This window comes from Corylus avellana, chromosome 1 (genome assembly GCF_965113065.1).
Source record: "Corylus avellana chromosome 1, dhCorAvel1.hap1.2, whole genome shotgun sequence".
In the NCBI taxonomy this organism is placed as follows: Eukaryota; Viridiplantae; Streptophyta; class Magnoliopsida; order Fagales; family Betulaceae; genus Corylus; species Corylus avellana.
Genome location: NC_142490.1, coordinates 20,917,549 through 20,943,423, shown reverse-complemented (window position 1 = coordinate 20,943,423; position 25,875 = coordinate 20,917,549). Strand labels below are relative to the sequence as shown.

Below are 25,875 nucleotides of genomic sequence, written 5' to 3'. Positions count from 1 at the left end.
GAGAGAGGGAGGCAATTTTGAATGGGTTTGGGGAAAAATTTGGGGAAAATGGTCGTGGAATGGTTTTTGTCGGGGAATGGGTTTTGACGTGTTTTTTATTTATTTATTTTTTTAATTCGGGGCAAACGTGGCATGTGCCACGTCACTGGCGTGCTTACTGTTCAAGCACGCAAGTGGTGCCTCTATCACTACTCTTTCTTTTATGTTGCGTATTCCTAGCCATTATTGTATAATGACCCTATTCTTGAGTGTAATTACTCTTTGCCCTTCTGCTCTTCTTGCTTTGATTTATTTCGAAAAGTTGAGAGATTGATGAGGAAATTCATGTACAAAATCAAGTTCCGACTTGTTTTTATCACACAACTTTACTTTGGCTCTATCTATGCCTTCCCTTTTCTGGAGTTACATTCCACATGTTTGTGCACAATTTAAAATTGAACCCCGATTGAATATCATAGTGACACTTTAAAAAATAAAAAATAAAAAAGTAATTGCCTGCTTGAGTCAAATATGCGTTTTTTTTTTTAATTTTTTTTTTTTTTTTTTTTAATTTTTTTTTTTTTTTTTTTTTTTATGGTTTCAAGTCAAAAAAAATTGGGAACAAAATAAACATTTTGTTGAGATGAAAAATTAAATGGAACAGTACATAAATTGTAACCTTATTTTATGATGACATAATAATAATAAAAAATTAACATCTCGCTCTTGGGGAAAATTCTATGTATTGCCAACAACAAAATTTGAGCAGAAATTTGCATAAGAAGTCTTAAGACACGAGCTTACAAACACCTTGATATTTGAGTAAAAGCTACTCTCACTACAAGAAATTAGGTCTTTAGGGCGACTTTGAGTCGACCCTAAAGGTCCTAAAGTGGACGCTATTGCCAACAGCTTCAACTTTTAGACCCTAAAGGTGTCGACGCTAATAGTCCGACCCTAATGATCACTTTTAGCGTCCACTTTATTGACCCTAAAAGTCGCAATGTTTTGATCCTAAAGATGATGTAAACGGAAGCGAAAGTCGACCCTAATAGTCAACTATTAGCGTCCACTTTTACTTAACCATTAGCGTCCACAAAGTGGACCCTAATGGTACTTAAAAATAAAAAAATAAAAAAATAACTATCAGCGTCCAAACCAAAGTGGACGCTGATAGTTAGCCATTAGCGTCCACAAAGTGGACCCTAATGGTCCTAAAATTTTTTTTAAAAAAATTAACTATCAGCGTCCACTTCGAGTCGAACCTAATGATCACTTTTAGCGTCCACTTTATCGACCCTAAAAGGCGCAATGTTTTGACTCTAAAGATGATGTAAACGAAAGAATTAGTCGACGCTGATAGTCAATCATTAGCATCCACTTTGTGGACGCTAATGGTCCAAAAAAAATTTAAAAAAAAATTGACTATCAGCGTTCAAATCAAAGTGGACACTGATAGTTAACCATTACGGTCCACAAAAGTGGACCCTAATGGTCCTAAAAAATCAAAAAAAAAAAAAAAAATCTACGATCGATCGCACTTGGAGTGCGATCGATCGCAGCATCATTATGTTTTCGACATTTTGAGATCGATCGCACTCGATCGCAGCATCAGTAAGTTTTCAAAATTTGGAGATCGATCGCACTTGGGTGCGATCGATTGCAGCATCAGTAGGTTTTCGAAATTTGGCGATCGATCGCACTCCAAGTGCGATCGATCGCAGCATCAGTAGGTTTTCTAATGATTTTCAGTTCAAGTGAAGAACCACTTGGTTTTGTTCACTGCAAATAACATCAAAAGTCAACTGACCATATCTAGTCTTAGTAAAAGAGTCACTAATAGAGCTTAGATCTTGAAGGCTTAAGAATATAGCATATTTGTAACTCTGGCAAATGACAACTAAAAGGCCAAACTGCAGTCCATTCTTATCCATGCAACACATGCATATCAACTGATGTTAAAAATTAGACTTTCAGTCAGCTCATTATTTATCAACCCACTTAGCTTGTATCAAGTGTCATGGAGAGATCAAGACCACATGAAATTAGTCAAAATACAACCACCAACCTCTTGTTGAATGTGGACACCGAAATCTCCAAATACAATGTTCCCAGACGCATCTTTAGCATTAGTTTTCTGAAGAAAATTCTGCATCAGAAAACGACATACTGAATTTTACTCTTCATCTTGGGAAAAAAATATAATGAAGAAGTTATAAGATCTATGCAATGCAATGAAATGAACACAGGCAGTTTTTCATAGTATTTCATCAAGCCAAAAAAGGACTGCACAATTTAAATCACCTGATCAATTAATAGTATTCAACCCACAAGCGAAAATATGAATTCCTTACGTAACTCACCTGCCCTGCTCCCTCTACGACACATATAACAGCCGAACCCTTTGTCTCAATCAGGTATTTCAGATGACTCAAAACACCATGAGGCCCATGCAAATTAAAAGATACCTTAGATGTGCATATCAGTAGAATCAGTAACAGCTCACAAAGATAACTATCCAATTAATTGCTAGTAATAAGTACCTCAGGAATCAAACATATGTCAATTTGTCCACTAGCTAGGGATGCATGCATAGCTATATATCCACTGCTACGGCCCATCAATTTCACAATGCCAACACCATGACAAGCACTGTGCGCCTAATAACAAGATTGAGACAAAAAAAAAAAAAAAAGTTCACTATGAAGAAACCAACACTGAAAGAATTCAACAGGAAAACTTATCCGGAGAAACGTAACTCCATGCATGGGCAAGTAAAATGCACGTAGAGTACCTCTATAAGAAACATTGCATTTATGTTTAAGTACACAACAACATTGTTTGATGAATCAATTAATGTATGAAATAATCAAACTAATCAAAATGCCCACACGAAACGACTGAAACGTCACTCAAATGACTAACCTCATCAAAATCATAAAAAATATGTGAGAACTACCCCATTAACCAAACCTGCTAAGGGAGAAAACTATTAAATATATGTTTTACAATCCATGAGCAGCAAAATTCCAGAACCCAAAATAAAGTACTTATCTGCATCCTCTTCCTTGCCAATTCATCCTCATAAGCAATTTGAGTAATCTACCACAATGAACCAATATATAATATCAAAGACAATGAGAATGAAACCCAACATGATAGAGAAAGAGATACTAAAAATGTGTTTCTTCATGAAATATATTAAAGCGAGAACCTGCTTGGGTGGTTTAACTTTCTTGTACTCTTGTCATCCTACATACACTTAAAAATAAAATTTAGAAAGATATTATTACTTCCTTACATTGTTTACTCAAAGTTCTTTAACTTTGATAACCATGTCAAGGAAGATTTACTAACTCAAAAGTTCTTGAACCAAAAATTTTGCGAATATCTTAACATAATATAAACCAAATAAAAAGTACCAACAAATATACATTATCAAACATATCACGATCAACAAATAGTCAAATACACATTAGCAAATAGAAAGTACCAACAACTATCCAAATACATAGTATCAAAAAATATATCCCAAATAGATGCTATCAAAAAGTACATCCTAAATAAATGGTTATTCCAAAGCTCCCTCAATTGTTGACTTCACTTGATGCACCTCCAAGCAAGCTCCCTCCAGACCTAAGAAGAATAAAATTTCATATAATGATCAATAAGCTTTTTAACGATTACTTAGTATGTGTGTTTTTGTAAAATTAATGCATAGGTAGAGTTTCACTAACCCTCCAATACATGACATTAAGAACTCAACAGTGGCTTTCAATTTGTTCGTTTCCTCAACGTTGGCTTGCAAATTCTCCCTGTACTGATGAAGTTCGATTCTAGTATGTTGAAGCTCGCTTTGAGTATCTTCTTGTCTTTTCCTACACTCGTCATGGTTGTCGAAGTGGGTGAACGCTTGAGATGAAGTACTTCAAGGGGTAGGAATAAGACCGCATCCCATTCCTCTAACGTGCCCAGCTCGTCGGCCCCCTAGTACTTGTGTGACTATTTCTTGCATTCGGTCATCCACACTTGTTCCCTCCACATTGCCTTCCTCTAAGGCCTCACTGGTTGTTAATTCTTGCATGTGAAGCTGCACAAGTCATAGTTGGCCTTAGTTTAATATATACTTCATGCAAGTTTACTATTCCTGTTCTTCACTAATCAACTTAATGATCGGAGCGTAAATAGTTACTTACATATAGACTTTTGCATTTGTTGTTCACAAACTGTTTATCCTTTTTTCTTTTATGGGTAGCCTCATATAGTTCAACAAGATTGGGCTTCACTTTTGTTTCTTGTTCCTACACATAATACATATAATCAAAGTTTACACTAAATAATGTTACTTTCATTAAATTATGGTACGAGATACTTACCTTTTTGTAAATAACGTTGACAAATGAACAAGTCCCAGCTGTGTCACTACAAGAAACTGAGTCATCAGGGGCGACTCATTAGGGGCGACTATAAAGTCGCCCCTAATACTCAACTATTAGGGGCGACTTTTGAAAGTCGCCCCTAATAGTTATGTATTAGCGTCCACATCCAAGTGGACGCTAATAGTCGACCCAAAAGATGAATAATAGCGTCCACTCTAAGGTGGACGCTAATAACTCGACCCTAATATACTCGCGGGAAATATTCAAAAGGCGGGAAAAAGATCATTAGCGTCGACTTTTCAAGTCGACGCTAATGCCTAATCATTAGGGTCGACTTTGTCGACCCTAACGAGTGTATGGATGAATTAAAAAATTAAAAAAAAAAAAAATCATTTTATTTACCAATAGCGTCCACTAAGAGTGGACGCTGAAGAGTGATCATTAGGGTCGACTTGAGTGTCGACCCTAATGCTTAAGTATTAGGGTCGACAAAGTCGACCCTAAAGAGTGTGTGCAAGAATTAAAAAAAATTAAAAAAAAATACATTTAACCACCAATAGCGTCCACTTTTTGTGGACGCTAAAGAGTTATCATTAGGGTCGACTTGAGAGTCGACTCTAATGTTTAAGTATTAGGGTCGACAAAGTCGACCCTAAAGAGTGTGGGAAGGAATTAAAAAAAATTAAAAAAAAAATCCATTTAACCACCAATAGCGTCCACTCTTAGTGGACGCTAAAGAGTTATCATTAGGGTCGACTTGAGTGTCGACCCTAATGCTTAAGTATTAGGGTCGACTTTGTCGACCCTAAAGAGTGTGGGGAGGAATTAAAAAAAATTAAAAAAAAAAAATCCGTTTAACCACAATAGCGTCCACTAAGAGTGGACGCTAAAGAGTTATCATTAGGGTCAACTTGAGTGTCGACCCTAATGCTTAAGTATTAGGGTCGACAAAGTCGACCCTAAAGAGTGTGTGCAGGAATTAAAAAAAATTAAAAAAAAATACATTTAACCACCAATAGCGTCCACTTTTTGTGGACGCTAAAGAGTTATCATTAGGGTCGACTTGAGTGTCGACCCTAATGCTTACGTATTAGGGTCGACTTTTGTCGACCCTAAAGAGTGTGGGGAGGAATTAAAAAAAAAATTAAAAAAACCTAATATTCATAACCAATAGCGTCCGCTTTTAGTGGACGCTAAAGAGTTATCATTAGGGTCGACTCTCAAGTCGACCCTAATGCTTAAGTATTAGGGGCGACAAAGTCGACCCTAAAGAGTGTGTGCAGGAATTAAAAAAAAAATTAAAAAAAAATACATTTAACCACCAATAGCGTCCACTAAGAGTGGACGCTGAAGAGTGATCATTAGGGTCGACTCTAGAGTCGACCCTAATGCTTAAGTATTAGGGTCGACTTTGTCGACCCTAAAGAGTATGCAGGAAAATTTAAAAAAAAAAAAAAAAAAAAAAAAAAAAAAAAAAAAAAAAAAAAAATTGATGCCCAATAGCATCCACTAAAATTTTGTATATATCACTACATTGTTTAAAATTTTCAAATAAAGTGACACAATATGCACCGTTAAATATAACGAAATAAAATTTTAACCTTGGGTGCGATCGATCGCAGTCACAGAATGAACACGTTTGTACATTCTGTGACTGCGATCGATCGCACCCAATGTGCGATCGATCGCAGTCACAAAATGTACAAACGTGTACTTTCTGTGACTGCAATCGATCGCACCCAATTTGCGATCGATCTCAGTCACAGAATGTACAAACGTGTTCATTCTGTGACTGCGATCGATCGCACCCAATATGAGATCGATCGCAGTAACAGAATGTTAAAAGAGAGGCAGAATTTAATTTTTTTTTTATTTTAATTTTTTTTTAATTTTTATTGAATAATGTACAACAACTTTGATAGTGATACAATGAAATGATAGGATCAAGTGACAATCAAAATTGAAACAATTGAAATTAAAGGTTCATTCAAATATCCGGTTGATCATAGTACATTTGTTCAGTCGATCATGATAGGATCAAATGATCGATGAAACTTGAAACAATTAAATTGAAGGTTTGATCGAATATCCGATCAATCATAATGAATTAGTTCGATTGATCGTGATAAGATCAAATGATTGAAACAATTGAAATTGAAGGTTTGATCGAATATCCGATCAATCATAATGAATTAGTTCGATTGATCGTGATAAGATCAAATGATTGAAACAATTGAAATTGAAGGTTTGATCGAATATCCGATCAATCATAATGAATTAGTTCGATTGATCGTGATAAGATCAAATGATTGAAACAATTGAAATTGAAGGTTTGATCGAATATCCGATCAATCATAATGAATTAGTTCGATTGATTGTGATAAGATCAAATGATTGAAACAATTGAAATTGAAGGTTTGATCGAATATCCGATCAATCATAATGAATTAGTTCGATTGATCGTGATAAGATCAAATGATTGAAACAATTGAAATTGAAGGTTTGATCAAATATCCGATTGGTCCTACCTAGTGCATTCGATCGATCGATCGTGATAAGATCAAATGATCGAACAAAATTCAAACAAATTAAATGTTCGATCGAACATTGAATTGAAGTCTAAGCATTTTATATTATATTAGTGCATTACTTAAATTGATCGGGATACAATCAATACAACTTGACATGATTGAAGGTTCAATCAAACATTTGCTAAAATCAATTCTGATCGATACTATTACATATTAGTCTGATCGATCGTAATGGGATCAAATGTTTGATCAAACATCCGATTGATCATAATGAATTAGTTCGATTGATCGTGATATGATTAAATGATCAATCAAACATCCGATCGATCTTAATAGATTAGTTTGATTGATCGCGATAGGATCAATCATTCGATCAAACATCTGATCGATAGTAATGAATTAGTTCGATTGATCGTGATATGATTAAATGATCAATCAAACATCCGATCGATCTTAATAGATTAGTTTGATTGATCGCGATAGGATCAATCATTCGATCAAACATCTGATCGATAGTAATGAATTAGTTCGATTGATCATAATAGAATCAAATGTCCGATCGATCGTACTGAATTAGTTCGATTGATCGTGATAGGATTAAATGTTCGATCAAACATCCGAGCGATCCCAATGAATTAGTTCGATTGATCGTGATAAGATCAAATGTTTGATCGAACATCCGATCGATCCTAGTGAATTAGTTCGATTGATTGTGATAAGATCAAATGATCGATCAAACATCTGATCGATCATAGTGAATTAGTTCGATTGATTGTGATAGGATCAAACATCTGATCAAAAATCCGATCGATTCAAGTGAATTAGTTCAATTGATCGTGATAGAATCAAATGATCAATCAAATGTTCGATCGAAAATCCGATCGATCAAACATCCAATCGATCCTAGTGAATTAGTTTGATTGATCGTGATAAGATCAAGCATCTGATCGACAATCCAATCGATCCTAGTGAATTAGTTCGATTGATCGTAATAGAATCAATTGATCGATCAAACATCCGATTGATCCTAATGAATTAGTTAGATTGATCATGATAAGATCAATTGATCGATCAAACTGAATACAATTGAAGGTTCAATCGAACATTCAATTGAACTATAAGCTTTTTATATTATCTTAGTGCATTAGTTATATTATCTTTGGATTTTGTATTGATCTTATAATTAATTATAAGATAAATATCAACTTAATGATCTTTATTATAAAAATTTATTAAACGGAAATTATTAGTTAATATTATAATAATAAAAACATATTACATGAGAAAATAAAGAAAAACAAAAATAAATAAAATAAATAAAAATTAAAAAATTATAAGTATAATTTTTTTAAAAAAAAAATAAATAAATTTGAGGCTCATTAGGTCGCCCCTATTGAGTGCGAAAAATAAGCGCCAACCAGTGGCGGGTATCTGAAATTTTCGGATCAAAAATTTCATAAACCGCGTCTTTTTTTTCCCCAAACCTTCAAAACACCAGAATCCTCCTAACACCCCTCTCACTCACCTCCCTCATCACTCTCACTCTCAATCTCTCTACCGCTGCTCTCCCAAACTTTAACCGACGAAAGCTTTCATACAAGGCTTTGCTGAGAAGCTGAAAGAGGGAGAGAGAGAGAGGGGGAGAGAGAAAGAAAGAGAGAGGGGAGAGAGGGTGGATCGTTCGGGGAAACCAGAGAAGAAAAAGAAAAAGAAGGGGAGAAAAATCCTCGAGGTAACCTCTTTAAACTTTAAATTTTTGCAATTTTTGTGGCCGGTGTTCTTGTTGTTGTAGAAGATTTGGATTAGTTTTTGATAATATTGAATTTGCTTGAGGTGGATTTCGGTTGCTGAGAAGAGTGGTGTGACCTTGATTTTTATTATTTCTCATTTTTGTTGGGTTAGATTTTGTAGTTGACTTTGATTTGTGTTTGGAGATTTATGTTGAGTATCTCAAATCTGAATTGGGTAATTCTAATTTGGCGTTGGGAACCCACGGATTTCATTGCGGCATTCAGTCATATATGTAGTTTCAGGCTTTAATCACCAATGTGCACGTTCTTATTTGCTCTTAAGCATTTCTCTGACTTTATTTTGTCAAGAGTTTGCAATGCAGTGTGGGTTACTCTCTGTTTGGTTTCTGAGAAAGTGGTTGATGTTCCTTGTTCCGAACGAGGAGATGTTTATTGACCAACCAAATAATTGTATTAGAAATGGGTGCCAAGTTATTCATCAAAAGGAAAAAGGGTTATTAATTGCATTGATAATGGTGATGATAATGTGGCAATGATATTAGTTCTTGTGTCCATCATTGTTATATAATAATTTTTGGAATGGTAGATTGTGTTGGTTGTGGAGAATATGATTGTGAAATCTTTGTAATTATCACATTCTGATGTAATTCAACCATTTTTCTTCCAAATGGAACTATCTGGCAGATGATGGAGGCTAACGAAATCTTGAACCCTGTGAAAAGAATTGGTGATGTTCCAGGCTTGTTGCTTTTTCTTACACTGCTTTTCTGGTTATATGTGTTTTAGTAGCAGTTTGCTTGTTTATCATCCTATAATATTTGATTTTGACTTTTGCATTATCAATGTGAAAACCATTTATTAAGAGGTGTTAATAAGTGCTCTTGATGACAGGAATTAAGGTTGGGCATCAGTTCTATGCACGGGCTGAAATGGTTGCTGTTGGTTTTCACAGTCACTGGCTGAACGGGATTGATTATATGGGGCAGAGTTACAGTAAAGGGGTAATTTAATCATGTTGCTCTTTGATTAGGGATGTCTAAGAATGCAATCAATTGGCAGCCAATAAATTTTCTTCCTGTAAATTTTCATTTTTGATTTGAGTTGGAGTTCTGTTCATTTTGATTGAATACATGATTGATATAAGCCAATAAGGCCTTCTCATATTAAATACTCTTCTGAAATTTATCAGTCAATGCGTGGACGAATAAGTAGTTGATTACTTTTTGTTTACTTGTTTGGTAGTCACAGAGGTGGTACTGGAATGTCTTTTATGTTTTTCAAAGCCTTGTGAAATGATATTGCTCAAGCTAATTTGCAGCTCATGATCCTTACACTTCTCAATAGCTTATGGTTTATGTACCTAAAGCTTTTAGTGCCTCTTAGGACCATTCTATCTAGGGATGCTAAGCTATTTACCACCCGCAAACATAGCATAGTTAGTTGAGGCTCTGCCTTGGGAACTAGAGATCTTAGTTTCGACTGTTCCACAGTACTAGTGCTAGTGATTTGCAACTTGATTGTATGCATATAACAATCAAAAGAAAACAAGGCCAACCTATTTACAGTTTTCTTGGTGTATAAGTTTTTCTTGTTCTAGCCTAATGTGTGTCATGTTATCTATTGTGTTAATGCTGCTTTTCTGTAAACCAAGGATTGAATAATTAAAGGCTATTCCTGACTGAGTAGTCTTTCTTCTTGTTGATGTAGTTAGAAATTTAATGTTCTTCCACTTAGTAATCAGAATTAAACTAGAATTGATGAGGAAATTTTTTTTTTCCTAAATAGGAGTATAGGAACTACACGTTCCCAGTTGCAGTTGCCAATGTTTTGTCCGGGATGTATGAAGATGACCTTGATAATGCTGATGATGTTGTGTATACTGGTCAAGGTGGACATAATTTAACTGGCAATAAGCATCAGATCCAAGACCAAAAGATGGAGCGTGGAAATTTGGCACTCAAGGTGTGTATTTTATAGCTCTCCTAAGTCCTTTGTCTATTGTTACTTGTAAAAAAAAGTGATTTTCTATTGTTACCTGCAATGGTACTTTCTGATCTGTTCTCCTTTTAACCAGAAGCTCAAAGTGATATTGTTGTCATGTTGACCAGTGAGAGTGTGTGGATCAGATCAACACACTCTCACTAGTTGTTGATCCATTCTGCTTTTATTTTTAATTTTGTTGGGTAAGTCATTCTGCTTTTAGCCCAGAAGCTCTAAGTGATATTATGAGCAAGAATCAGTTTAGCACAAGAATCAGTGAGTGTGTTGAATGCCTTCTGAATTTGAAATCATATTAGTTGACTTGTACCTGCTATGCGCTCAATGGCAGAACTGTGTGGAGCAACATGTGCCTGTTAGAGTCATTCGTGGCCATGAATCTAAAAGCAGTTACACCAGTAAAGTTTACACATACGATGGATTGTACAAGGAGAAGAGCTGAGTAGCACCGGTTGACTTGACACCCATTTCCTTTTGATGAATAACTTGACACCCATTTCCGGTAAAGTTATAAAATGTATTAAAAATTACATTTTATAGGAGTCCAAGAAGTGGAGCACAACTTGCTCTGACCTTTAGTTACTTATTTTTATGCTTTGAATGATTTGTCCATTGAAGCTAAATATTCTCCATTCTTTTAATGGTTATATTGTTTCTTGGTTGCTGTCTGAGTATTCGTCTTGTTCTCTCTGATCTCTGCAGCCAGCAGCTGGAACTCCAATAACAGGGAAAGGTGTTGTTATCTGCAAGAACCCCTCTGATCCAACTGTCGTTTTGGGGTATTTGTCTGTAGCATTTCTCATTGCTACTACTGTGGCTGGGTTTTTGTCTCTGTTTTACCCTTACAAAGGAAAATCTATTCCACAAAGTGCCTTATTTAGAAGCGCCAGTTTTGTTGTTTTCTTCAACATTGCTATGTAAGCATTCTGTTCTCAGTTCTCACTCTCCCATATTTTTTGATATTCTTATTCTGATATCTTGAAGAGACAAGCACTATTCATGCTCATTTTTCATCCTTTAACACACATGCATGCACTAAATTATTATGGGAGAGTGAATTATTAAGGAAAAGCTGCTCTTCATCTGAATCATTAACACTTTTGAATGTCAAAAGGAGGTGCAGTGCCAGAAATTATTTATAATTGAAGTTGACCAAATACCCAGAAACTGGGGTATATTTTCCAGTAGATACATGTGTGTGTGGTCGTTTAATCTTGGCGGTCCATAGGGATTGTGGTGCCAGTTTCAACAAACAATGATAGTAGGTTTTTGTTATAATATAGGCAAATGTGGGTTAAGAAAGTTTATATTGTAGCTGTTTTAATGTCTCTTTGCTGCCTGTAACTGTCAAAATCTACAGGGAAGGCACCCTTCCCCCTACTCACCAAAAATTATATAAAAGAGATGATTTGAAACCTGCCCAACGCTAGGTTGGATGAGAGGACCACCTTTTTTTATTGCTTGCCAATTTAGTTTGGTGGCAATCTTCTTGCGGGAAATCTACATTTATATGAAAAGCAGACGCTTATCTTTCATCTTTGGAGATAATTATTTCATTAATATAAACGAAAAATATACAATAGAAAAGTAAAAGGTACTGCCATTGAATTCGCTGTAATGACAACAGAACCTGACAAGGTGCTTGGACTGAAGAACGTGTCTCCCAGCTGATTCGCTTTTTGGATCAAACCATTGGAAAAACTAAACTTCCTAGCCTTGTTAACTGTCTTTTTCATATGTGAAATGAATTGTTTTTTACATCAATTATACCTTGAAGCCATTGAACCTATTAGCTTAACATTCCCTTTGCTCCCCATTTTACTATTAATTATTATTGAGTTATTGATTACCAATATTATTATGCATATTTAGATCAAATGTTTGTGCAATAATTCTCTACTTTCTGATGGTCCGACTTGTTTCCTACCAACTAAATTAGTGTCCTGTAGACCCAACTCTTGACCAGCTCACTATTTTGGCTGTGAATGGGATTTTGACTTGATAGCCTTTGTAAGAGTCATGTTTCATGGGGGCTGGCGGGCATTTTTTCAATGATTGTCTTGGGACTGTAGATGTCTCACTTTGTTACTTCATTATATTGGAGTTAACATGTATTAGTGGGACTGTTATTGATATATGTTAGAAGTATTGTGGTTAGGAGTTAGCCGATGTATGTTACTCATACCAGTGTTCCCTGGTTCTGCGATCGATCGCACTCCAAGTGCGATCGATTGCAGTACCAGAGGGTTTTCAAGCAGGTTTTTTATATTTTGCGATCGATCGCACTCCAACTGCGATCGATCGCAAAATGTCGAAAACCTACTGGTACTGCGATCGATCGCACTCCAAGTGCGATCGATCGCAGATTTTTTTTTTAAAATTTTTTAGGACCATTAGGGTCCACTTTGTGGACGCTAATGGTTAACTATTAGCGTCCACTTTGGTTTGGACGCTAATAGTTAATTTTTTATTTTTTTTATTTTTTATTTTTTATTTATTTTTTTAATTTTTGAGGACCATTAGGGTCCACTTTGTGGACGCTAATGGTTAACTATCAGCGTCCACTTTAGTTTGGACGCTGATAGTTATTATTATTATTTTTTTTTAATTACCATTAGGGTCGACAAAGTGGACCCTAATGGTTAACTAAAAGTGGACGCTAATGCTTGCCTATTAGGGTCGACTTTCTCTTCCGTGTACATCATCTTTAGGGTCAAAACATTGTGACTTTTAGGGTCGATAAAGTGGACGCTAAAAGTGATCATTAGGGTCGACTTTTAAGTGGACCCTGATAATCAAACATTTGATCATTAGGGTCGGACTATTAGCGTCGACACCTTTAGGGTCGAAAAGTCGACGCTGTTGGCAACAGCGTCCACTTTAGGACCTTTAGGGGCGACTTTGAGTCGCCCCTAAAGACCTAATTTCTTGTAGTGTGTGCTTTGTTTCCAATTTGCTTCTGCTTTTTATATTTCGTTCAGACTTTTTCTATGAAATTTGGAGAAAAAAAAAAAACACAATTATTCATAAAATGTCTTCAAGTGCATGCAAATTATATGAATCTAAATTTTCTAATCAGTATAATAATGTATATTTACCTTCCATTTACCGTCATCAAATGAGTCACATATTAGGTTCCACTGTTCAGGACCATACCTTGCTGACACGTTTTCCCTCCCAATAGCCTTAGCCTTGGCAATCCCCTCATCATCGTCTTTATCAATGCCGTCAAAATATTTCTTATAATGGTCCTTATACAAGTTCGAACGAAGCCTAGCATATGCACGACCCAATTTATGTTCAACAGCTTTGATGTGCTCGTATCGTTCCATATTCAGTGCGAAGTTTGACTGATACATAATAGATAAGAAAACAATGGTAAAAAATGTGTCACATTATTTTTTCATACGAAACATATTATTAAACATTACATTGATATTCATACCTGAACATGAAATAACAACTTGCTATTTTCCTCAGCTGGGACCTTTTTCCATTCACTGTGATGGAGTTCGCACATGTTACGAATAATCTCCCCAATCTTGCTTGCAAACCATGATGCATTCTCGCCTACAGGTGTCCGGTGTCTATTTGGGATGTTTAGCACTAAGGGACCATTCTTAAGTACGTGGTCACTCAACTTCTTACACTTGGCCTTATCCCTTACACTTCTGACAGACGTGGTAGCTGTTACGCAAAACATGGTAACGTACTAAGTTATATTTGGAAAAGTATATTGTCAAATGTCTATAACAAACCAAAATAATACAAAAATAACATTTCATAAACATATAATTCATGAACTTACAAGATGCAGTAGGGGCGGCTCCCTGTGAATCCAATCCTGCCATTGAGTGAATAGGATTATTAGACTCGTGCGAATGATGCCCATCCACTGACTCGAGGAGGAGGGGGGCGAGGGCGACACTTGCATATCTGTATCACCAAACCCAGAATTGAGAGTCGGACTCTCATGCTCGTCAATAAGGTCCCGACCTTGACCTTGGCCTCGGCCTCGTGCTGCTGGAACACGTTTGCGTCTGGTTGTTATCATTGTTATGATCAATCTGCTAACAAGTCAAAAACCATAAAAATTATATTAGTCAAATTATAACCATATAGCATGTTCAATATTTTTGACAAACATACAATAATCATGCTAGTAAAAAAAAAAAAAAAAAACCACAATATATATATATAGAGAGAGAGAGAGAGAGAGAGAGAGAGCATAAACTTCATTAAATATGCTAATACACTTTGTACTTACACCAAATGTAGCTTATGTTCAACACATTTCATCATCAGATTCATATTCAGAATCTATATCACTGTTACTTGAAGATGATTGTTCGTGTTCAGAGTTCTCTTCATGTTCAGAGTCTATATCGTTGTCGCTACATAACTCCTCTTCCTCATCAAAATTTGTATCATGGTCCTCGTCCGGCAAGTTATCGTTGGCAAACATGCTTGCATCAAGTTGAATATATAATTCGTCAATTGCTATTGTCGCATCATCTCTACGTAATTGAGTAGAGGCTTCAACATTTGCTTCATCAACAAAGACCATATTACCCCCAACACATTCACCTTCCTGGTATACGTCATCACTGAGTCTTTGGTCATCTTCTGTATTATCTCCCTTTTGTACTGTTGGAATATCATAAATGTCTCTATTGATCCACTTCTGCACCACTTTCCAATTACCACCCAATTTGGGATCATCCAAGTAAAACACTTGCGAAGCTTAACATGCTAAGATGAACGGGTCGGATTCACACCATTTACGAGAAGTATTCACAATCGTGAAGCCTTGGTCCATTCGTACTCCTGTTGCACTCCCAGTGTCCCACCAATCGCACCCAAACAAGTACACGAGATTTTGGCCAGGGTAACGTAACTCTAGAATATTTTTTAACTCACCATAATACTCCGTTATTGAGGTTTCGTCCTCACCTGAAACAGAAACACCACTGTTCTGGGTAGTACAAGTTTCTGCACATTCTTTCGTGTGGTACCTAACCCTATTCACGATGCAACCTCTATACGATCTAACATGACGATCAGGCCCACATGCAAGATCATATAATTGTTTTGAGTCATTATCTGCAGTACGCCCACTATTGTATAAACGTTTATGGAACCAACGTTCGAAATTAGCCTCATGCTTTTTATCAATGTCACGGTCGCCTTTTCTTTTGATCATATTATAATGTTCACTGCATGAAAAATAAACGTATTGGTAAATGATCATCAACCCTACAATTATAACATGTCGTAACAGGTAAAACACAAAGACCATTACTAAACTTACTCCAAATATGAGGCCGTTTCGTTACAGTTGGTAAGCACATACCATCGTGCCCTACCAAAATCATTAGCATCCAGTGTTACTAATTTAGCTGCTCTTAACGGCCGAACTCGTTGGGAGAACACATCCAAGCGCTGGCTCATTTCTACAACATCAACGTTAACATTTCTCCGTTCACGGTTCCATCTTGTCTCAATCTCCCAAAGATACCTGGAACAGAAGGTCAAGCTCTCCTCAGCTAGGTAACACTCGACAATACACCCCTCTGGACGCGCTTTGTTACGCGTGCACTTCTTATATCTTCCAAGTTCTCTTTCGAACGGATACATCCAATGGTTTTGTACGGGACCGACAAGCTCGGCTTCCCGAGGTAAATGAAGTGCTAGATGGATCATAACATCAAAAAAAGCTGGCGGAAATATTTTTTCCATTTTGCATAAAATTATTACAATGTCGACTTTCATTTGTTTCAGGATGTCAACTTTCAACGTCCGCGCACATAACTGCGTAAAAAAGGTACTGAACTCGGCCAATGTTGATCGTATTTCCGACGTAGAGAAATTTCGAATTGCAACAGGAAGCAAGCGCTGTAAGAAGACATGACAATCGTGGCTTTTGATACCCGAAATTTTACCAGGAAGCTTGTTCACACATCGACCAATGTTAGATGCATACCCGTCAGGAAATTTAACACCTTTCAACCACTCACATAAACTCTTCTTCTCATCTCTTGTCAAGGTGTACTTCGCAAGTGGCATCCTATAAGTTTCACCATTTGGCTGCACATGCAATTCTTTGCGTATACCCATCAACTGTGAATCTCTTCGTGCCTTGATATATACACAATTTTAGTAGACGTTATTGGGCAGCAATAAAAATATATATATATATATATATTTGAGCCTTTCTGTTATTGCGATCGATCGCACCTTGGGTACGATCGATCACAGTAATCGAATATTGGCTTTGAACATTCTGTTACAAGGTGCGATCGATCGCACACATGGTGCGATCGATCGCATTCGGACAGCACACCACGTGACCTAGGTCACTTATTTTTATTTTTCTACATACTCTTTAAGGTCGATAAAGTCGACCCTAATACTTAAGCATTAGGGTCGACTTTCAAAGTCGACCCTAATAATGCGTCTTCAGCGTCCACTTTTAGTGGACGCTATTGCTCATCAATTTTAATTTTAATTTTTTTTTAATTTTTTTACCTACTCTTTAGGGTCGATAAAGTCGACCCTAATACTTACGCATTAGGGTCGACTTTTATAATGTGTCTTCAGCGTCCACTTTTAGTGGACGCTATGGCTCATTACTTTTAATTTTAATTTTAATTTTTTATTTTTTTACCTACTCTTTAGGGTCGATAAAGTCAACCCTAATATTTAAGCATTAGGGTCGACTTTCTAATAATGTGTCTTCAGCGTCCACTTTTAGTGGACGCTATTGCTCATCAATTTTAATTTTTTATTTTTGTTTAATTTTTTTATCTACTCTTTAGGGTCGATAAAGTCGACCCTAATACTTAAGCATTAGGATCGACTTTCAAAGTTGACCCTAATAATGTGTCTTCAACGTCCACTAAAAGTGGACGCTATTGGTCATCAAGTTTTATTTTTTATTTTTCAACCTACTCTTTAGGGGCGACAAAGTCGACCCTAATACTTATACATTAAGGTCGACTTTCTAATAATGTATCTTCAGCGTCCACTTTTAGTGGACGCTATTGCTCATCAATTTTAATTTTTTATTTTTGTTTAATTTTTTTACCTACTCTTTAGGGTCGATAAAGTCGACCCTAATAATGTGTCTTCAGCGCACTTTTAGTGGACGCTATTGGTCATCAAGTTTAATTTTTTTTTTTTTTTTTAATTTTTCTACCTACTCTTTAGGGTCGACTTTGAGAGTCGACCCTATTGATCTTTTATTTGTTTTTTTTTCTTTTTATTTTTTTTATTTTTTTCAGCTTTTAGAGTCCACTTAAGTGGACGCTATTGGTGTACTATCAAGGTCGACTATTGTCGACACTAAAAGTTTTTTTTTGGCCCCTTAAATTTTTCCCGCCCCTTTAATAATTCCCGCGTGTATATTAGGGTCGACTTATTAGCGTCCACTGTAAAGTAGACGCTAATAGTCAACCTTTCGACCCATTATTAGCGTCCACTTTTATGTGGACGCTAATACTTAACTATGCAAGTCGCCCCTAATAGTTGAGTATTAGTCGCCGCCCCTACTGAGTCAGTTTCTTGTAGTGTCTTTACACCCATTGATTACACTCATGTCATATTGGCAGGCGTAGCACATTGTAAGCCACTTAAAACATGATACATAAGCCAATGCAATATGAGTGTAATATGTGAATACGAAAAGGAGCATTACTGATAGAGTCCTGCTATTAGGCTGCCAAGAGTCAGACAAGTGTTTGCCAAAGTCTGATGTGGCTTTATTAAAAAAAAAAAAAAATTGTAGAAAAATCTCTCTTCCTAGTCCTGCTAGATTTTTTTTTGGTTAAATTTTTATGAGTTAATATTTAGTTTCTAATGCCTCAAAATTTATTTTTGGATTTAAAACTAAAACCTAGAGGTGGAATGTTAACCCTTTAGGGATGGTATCACTTAAAAGAGATTTTATCATCCTAAATTTAGTTCTAATACCTCAAATTTGAATTTTCCTTTAATATCTCTCTTTTTCAATCTTTTTTTTTTTCTTAAAAAAAAAAAAAAAAAAAAAAAGGTCAAATGTCTGACGCATAAATGCCTCATGGCAGCCGAAAATCTCAATTCTTACTCATAATATTTATACAACCATCTTCAAACTCTACCTCTTGCACATACAACAATGGTCTAACAACATAACAAAACTCAAGTGCAAGGCGATTTAGTCATACATAATGAAACAGAAACCACGTTACTTAAAAATGGTTTCCCTCTTCCTGCTTCTTTTTCTTCCTTTCCCTTTTCCCCCAATAATCGGCTAGGTAGGAGTTTTTTTTTCTTCTCAATTTTGGGTGTAAAAATGTATTCAAGTATGTTTGTATATATATTGAGACTAGGCAAAAGTGATAGAGAAAAACCTAAACCCTACAAAAAGCAAAAATTTCTGATGTTTTGTTTTGCTACCTGAACTCACTTGGGTTTTCTTTGCTCCGGATGAGAGGAACACTATCTTCCCTCCAAATTATCCACTCTCTCCTAATTTGAAAATAAATAAATAAATAAATAAAATAAAACAATAAAAATGTCACAAAAAGGAATCACACCCAAGTGGAAAGTTTATGCCCAAGAATCCTGTAATTTTATCATTCAAGAGGGTACTTCTCCTCCTTCCAAAGACAGAGGTCTGGGATTCAGGCAATCATGGATGGAGGATCGGTGAGTTTAGAGGTTATTCTATCATTTGGCACCAAAAGACATAAAATCATTCAATAGGAACCAGCCAGAACTTGGTGTTACTATTGTCCCAAAGTTAAAACAGTTGACAAATGACTAATGATTCAGGTTTTCTCAACTTTACTGCGCAGGAAAAACCTAGCACACCCTAAAGAGAGAGAGAGAGAGAGATGAGGGAAAATTATGATGCGCCCAGCGTTAAAATCACGTTACCTCTCGAAGAACTCGGGTTGCCAACTCCTCTGCAGTGTCGTTAGCAAGCACAGGGACAACACGTTGAGCAAGGATACGCCCAGTGTCGTAGTGCTCATCAACGAAATGAACTGTTGGACCAGAGTATCTAACCAAGCACAAAGGAACAAAAACATAATATTCGGATTCCTCTTCATATACTTGTCAGGAAACAATATTTGTTCAATTATTAATCCGGTTTTCCTACTCCTAAAACTGCAACCGCCCTAGGCAGTTAGCGGTTTTTTATAATCGCCTACCAAAGCAGTTAGCGGTTATTAAACACCCCTACATGTGATCGTTGAGTTGACATTATCTATTCACCTATAATTAAAAAAATATTAAATATGTTGGGAGATAAAGCGGTTATGGAGTTTTTACCAAGAGTATATTAATATACATAGTTGAACACAACTCTAGCGCAAAAGCTTAAGCTAATGAGCTAAGGTCCATTTAGTTATATTAAGCAGAAAAGGAATTCAACTGGAGAGGAACCGGTCCCTTTCAAGTGAAGGGCATAATTGTTATTTTACACTTCATTCAGTCAGAGCATTCATAATGGGTTCTTTATATTTAATTTTGGACAAAGTTTTCCTCCAAACTAGGTTGGAGGAAATTCCTCCAACCTAGTCTTTAAAATTGACATTTGTCCTCAAACATGTGCTTCTCACATGTTTTTTTTTTAATACCCTAATTTCCCCAAACCATAGTTAACTCCACCCTTAGTTTCTCTCTCTCTCTCTCTCTCTCTCTCTCTCTCTCTCTCTCACGTTCTTCTCTCTCTCTCTCTCACACACGTTCTCTCTCTCTCTCTCTCTCTCTCCTTCCCCTCCCGCACGAGACCAAGCTGTCTTTCCAACCCAAAAAATCTCTCCATGGAGAGTTTCAAAGCAACAGAAGAGCACGACACTCCTTCATCAACCCTCGCGTCGTCGAAGCCCTTGATGGTGAGAGTTTTCTAAGCTTTAGAATTTTTTTTCTATTTTCTGTTTTCTCTAATTTTCTGGGTTTGTAACGGCTAAATCAATTTTAAAACAAAAGTTTTTTTTTTTTTAGCTGCTTTGTCTATAATTTCATCTTATGATATTTATGGCTTTAGAATCAATCCTGACCTCTATTTACTTGAGTTGGAACAGAGGAGTTTGTGTGGAACTCCTCTTTTGTTGAGGTCAGTTCTTATGGAACTTTGTTGTTGAGGTGTTTGAGTTGTTTATGAAGTCTTCTTCCTTAAAAGTCTATTCAATACAATTGCAGAGAGTCACCAATATGCTTTATAGATAAAAGAATTTTGACAAAAAAAATTTTTTATTTTTTTATTTTTGAGAATATGTGATTTAAAGATAAAAGAATCTTGATTTTTTTTTTTTTTTTTTCCAGAGAAATTGTTTGTTAGGAAGAGAAAAAGAATTAGCAAGTATATCTTTGTAATATTTGTAAATATGCATGTTCATTTAACCAATTTGCTTACACTTTTTTTTTTTTTTAATTTATTTCGTACTGAATGTTAAATGCACTATTTTCATTGTAGATATTGGATACTAATGAAAGATATGCATTGGACAATGAATTAAATGAACAAGAACATGTTCATGATCTCTTAAGCAAATTAAACACCCCAAGTAAACAAAGCAGAGAAATTGCTGAAGTGCCGAAAATTGGTATGAAATTTGATTGTGATGATAGTGCATATGAATTTTACAAAGAATATGCTCACCGAATAGGCTTCAGTGCAAGAAAACAATTTGTGAAGCGATCCAATTTAGGAATTGTTCAAAGGAGAACATTTTGTTGCTCAAAAGAAGGTAAATGAGTTGTTGATAAACGGAAAGAACAAGTATCTTTTCATCACCCAATTTCACGTGTGGGGTGTTTAGCACAAATGACTTGTCAACTTCAAAAGGATGGTATGTTAGAAGTTGTTTCTTTTTATGAGCAACATAATCATGCGTTTGTTTAGACTCCCATGAAACACATGTTAAGGTCGAAAAGAAAGATTACACTTGCTCAAAAAGCTATTGCAAATGATGCCGAGAAGTCTGGAATATCAATCAAACAAACTATAGATTTGTTGAGCATGCAAGCTGGAGGTCGTGAAAATCTTGGTTTTTTGGATGTTGACTATAAGAATTATATACATTCTAATAGGAGGAGGGCTTTGAAGAAAGGGGATGGCCGTGCTGTGATGGAGTACTTTCGTAATATGCAATTAGAAGATCCATCTTATTTTTATTCAATACAACTAGATGACAATGATCTTATCATGAATATTTTTTGGGCAGATGCTAGATCAGTGGTTGATTATGGACACTTTGGTGATGTGATATGCTTTGACACAACTTATCATACAAATACGTATGATCGACCTTTTGCACCATTCATTGGGGTTAATCATCATAAACAAACAATTATCTTTGGTGCAGCATTACTTTATGATGAAACTGTAGATTCATTTAAGTGGTTATTTGAAACTTTTTAAGTGCAATGTCGGGAAAGCAGCCAACAACTATACTTACAGATCAATCTGCTGCAATGGCCAAAGCAATAAATGAGGTGTTTCCTAAATCAAATCATCGTTTATGTGTATGGCATATTTATCAAAATGCTGCTAAGCATCTGAGCCATGTATTTCATTCATCAAAGCAGTTTGCAAATGATTTTGGCAATTGTGTATATGATTATGAAGATGAAGATGAATGGCTACTTTCATGGGATAATATGCTTAAGAAGTATAATCTTACGAATAATAAATGGCTGGATGGGATATTTGATGTAAAAGAGAAATGGGCTATGGTATATGGTCGACATATGTTTACTGCTGATATGAAAAGCACCCAACGCAGTGAGTCCATGAACAATGTGTTGAAGAAGTACTTGAAAGCGAAATATAATCTTTTGCGATTTTTGGAACATTACTCTAGACTCTTGGCTGACAAACGACATCAAGAACTACAAGCAGAGTTCAAAATGAGTCAAACAACACCTATTTTAAAAGTTGATGTTGAGATGTTGAGACATGCTGTAAAGTTATACACCCCAGAAGTGTTCCAAATGTTTCAAGATGAATACATGAAGATGGGCGATTGTACTATTTACAAGGCTAGTAAATCTGATAATATAACAGAGTACAAAGTTAAATATAGGCAGAGACCTCAAGAACACCTGGTTAAGTTTGAGGCATCAACAACTATGGTCCAATGCAGTTGCATGAAGCTTAACTTTGTAGGAATTCTATGCGTCCATGCTTTAAAAGTTCTTGACAAAAAAAAATATTAAGAAGCTTCCAATCAATTATATATTGAAAAGATGGACAAAGGATGGAAAGGTTGGTGCTATCAAGGACTATCGTGGGATTGATATTAAAGTTAACTCTCAAGAGTCAATTGGAAAGCGTTACTCCCATTTAAGTCACAATTTTCGTGAAATTTCTACACTTGCAGCAGAGAGTGTGACGATGTATGAATGTGCCAATAGATGTTCTAAAAAATTATTAAAGTATTTGCAAGAAATGAGAAAAAAAATGCTATTCTGAGGGTGTGGAGTGTCAATTAGAGGTCCAAGGTGAAGCTAATAGTAGTTCTGATGAGGATGTAGCTTTGCAAGCCATACTTGGGATTAAAACAAAATCTTCTGTTGGACGTCCAAAAAGAAGGTTGAAAGGTGCATTAGAACGACGGAAAAATGTTAAATCTCAAAACAAAATAGTATATGCCTCAAGTTGTGTTAGCAACTTACAGCAAGAGGTTTGCGGGGCAAGACAAGTTCAATCACTTGAATATCTAAGTAAAGTTAGATATTTTACATTCTTCTATATTACAATAATTTTTATAGGTCCATCAATGTATTTTGGATTATGTTAATAATTACTTAATGCTATATATAGGAGCACTCTATTGATGACAATACTCAGAGAGAGGATGGCAATGACAGACAAGAATTCCAGTTGTTTAATAGCTTAACTCAGGTATAATTCTAAGAAATAACTATCTCTTCTTTTCTTTTCTTTTCTTTTTTTTTTTTTTTCGAATTTCTTGCTAGTCATTTACTTTTAATATGTAAAATTAAAGTGAAAATTTACAAAAAAAAAAAAAATTATATGCAGGAATCTGTGATGTGTAATAACTTGGTTGGAGAAGAACCAGAAGACCATATAGTTGGACATAACTTCCAAGAGAGCAGCCACCAAAAAGTTGAGCGGCATCTAGAATACACGGAAGAATAAACTAGTAAAAATGAGATAACTTGATAGTTTTGGAATGTTTTCTTTGGTAGTTTTGTAGCAATGTTTCCTTTGGAGTGAAATTGACTTGTTGCTTGGAGGTTTAAACATTAAGGATATGTTTCAACATTATTATTTAATTTATTTCTCTTTTTTCTTCGCTTTGCAATAATATGAAATGTACCAAATCTTTGTGGCTCATTTTTTACAAAGTCAGTTATCTTTAGTTAAGTACTTGTATTTTTATTTGTTCATGTGTTTACATTTGTGTTCTATTATTTATATTATTGGTGTCATCTATTTGGTTTTAAAAAAAAAAAATCAACTCTCCCACTCTGTCGAGTAATGACTTGCACCTTCACAAGTCACTGTGGGTTCCATTTTTTTTGCTGGATTTTGTGGTTTATTTTTAACCACAAAGTCCTTTCTCTTTTTATTTTACTTCTCAGTGAGATATTTTTTTACTTTAGTTCATGAAGAAGCACTTCACTGACTACCATTTATTTCAAGCATTGTCGACTTTGTGTGGCTTTGTGTAAAGGCAGCAACTTCGTAAAAGAACACATTATGGCTTTTGAAGAACAAACAACACATACCATGACCCAAAAAACTTAAAATTCTAAACATAAAAAGTGAAGGGATGACAGAAGAACAAGATAATTGCCTTGGTCAAACTATCAAGGCATCCCTTCTCTAAAACAAGAGCCTGAACCGAATTGTAGTCGGGCTATGCAATTGTCTGCACCAGATAGCTGTAAATGCAATCTTCTCGTGGACTATTAGGGGCAGGTTCTAAATTTCAGCAAACAATTGATAATAATAACTCTACTATGTATTTTAGCAAGCAATTGATGTGCAAAAAAAAAATTATTAAACTTCAACTGCCATTCATGCATTTCAACAAACACGTTCATACAACACTTTTTTGTTAAAAGAAAAAAAAAGGAAAAAAAAAAAAGAACTCTCAAATCCCCGTCAGGTAAATTTCTCTCAATACAAACAACAACTGTATAAAATCATCCCCACACTTCCCCAGCAACCATGAGCTTTGTCACGGTGGCGAATCTCCATCTAGATCTAGTCACAAAATCTCAAAAATTGATCACAGAAACCATATCTGAGAGATGGGTTGACGTCGATTGCTCCTTTAGATTGGTCAAATCTGAAAAGTGGGCAAATGAAGACGTTGATGCTTTGAGGACGCGAGGGCAATGAAGACGTTGAGGCTTCGACGATGCGAGGGTTGATGAAGGAGTGTCGTGCTCTTCTGTTGCTTTGAAACTCTCCATGGAGAGATTTTTTGGGTTGGAAAGACAGCTTGGTCTCGTGCGGGAGGGGAAGGAGAGAGAGAGAACGTGAGAGAGAGAGAGAGAGAGAGAGAGAGAGAACGTGAGAGAGAGAGATCGAGAAACTAACCGTGGAGTTAACTATGGTTGTTTGAGGACACATGTCAATTTTAGAGACTAGGTTTGAGGAATTTCCTCCAACCTAGTTTGGAGGAAAACTTTGTCCTTTAATTTTCTCTAAAAATGTAACAAAGGATTAGAATCCCCTCAATTTTCTTCTAAATTTGAGATTCTCTTATAATTAAATCCTAACTATACTTTACATCTAACAATCTACAATGTGCCACCTGTCACGCCAAAATAAATGCTAATGTCAATGAAAATTTATTTTTTCTCCTAGTTCATTGAGGCATTAAAGTTTTTCATTAACTTTAGCATTTATTTCGTGTGACAGCTGTCACATTGTAGATTGTTAGATGCAGAGCATATTTATGATTTAATAATAAGATAATTTCAAATTTGAAAGGATCCACAAAACTCTTAAAAATACCCATTTAACAAACTCCTTATATTACTTATATTACTTTAAATTACTTCAGATTTTTTTTTTTTTTTAAATGATCGCATAAAAGAATTGAGCCAAAATTGTGTCGTCTCTAATATTATTTCTCCTTTTAAAATCCCGCCTAAACGGTCTTCTTTCTTTTTGCCGAGAGCCGTTTTAACGTAGCCTTTCCTTCATGAAAAAATTATTTTCTTCTCACCCCTAGCTACCTTCACGATGAAGTATCCGTGATA

At 35.6% G+C, this 25,875-nt stretch overlaps 1 protein-coding gene and 1 pseudogene across 2 annotated transcripts; both read left to right on the top strand.

Annotated features, from left to right (window-relative positions):
- Window positions 1-8,327: 8,327 nt before the first annotated feature.
- Window positions 8,328-11,709, top strand: LOC148588105 (histone-lysine N-methyltransferase, H3 lysine-9 specific SUVH4-like). 2 transcript variants are annotated; one of them, XM_088512327.1, is made up of 7 exons: window positions 8,328-8,621; window positions 9,325-9,379; window positions 9,532-9,641; window positions 10,426-10,602; window positions 10,715-10,823; window positions 10,970-11,140; window positions 11,341-11,709. In XM_088512327.1, exons 2-5 carry the CDS (start codon window positions 9,325-9,327, stop codon window positions 10,742-10,744), a joined length of 372 nt encoding a protein of 123 aa, XP_088368453.1. In that variant the 5' UTR covers window positions 8,328-8,621; the 3' UTR covers window positions 10,745-10,823; window positions 10,970-11,140; window positions 11,341-11,709. The 2 variants fall into 2 exon arrangements, with proteins under 2 accessions (XP_088368453.1, XP_088368452.1); XM_088512326.1 differs by lacking the exon at window positions 10,715-10,823.
- An 8,741-nt stretch (window positions 11,710-20,450) lies between these two features.
- On the top strand, window positions 20,451-23,898 carry LOC148588104 (protein FAR1-RELATED SEQUENCE 5-like; annotated as a pseudogene).
- Window positions 23,899-25,875: the final 1,977 nt, after the last annotated feature.

Bases quoted from the DNA above. Each gene is read 5' to 3' on its own strand.
- LOC148588105 (XM_088512326.1), top strand. From the start codon at position 9,325: ATGATGGAGGCTAACGAAATCTTGAACCCTGTGAAAAGAATTGGTGAT. The intron at 9,380-9,531 runs GCTTGTTGCTTT...TCTTGATGACAG, and splicing joins AAGAATTGGTGATGTTCCAG to GAATTAAGGTTGGGCATCAG. The intron at 10,603-10,969 runs GTGTGTATTTTA...GCTCAATGGCAG, and splicing joins GTGGAAATTTGGCACTCAAG to AACTGTGTGGAGCAACATGT.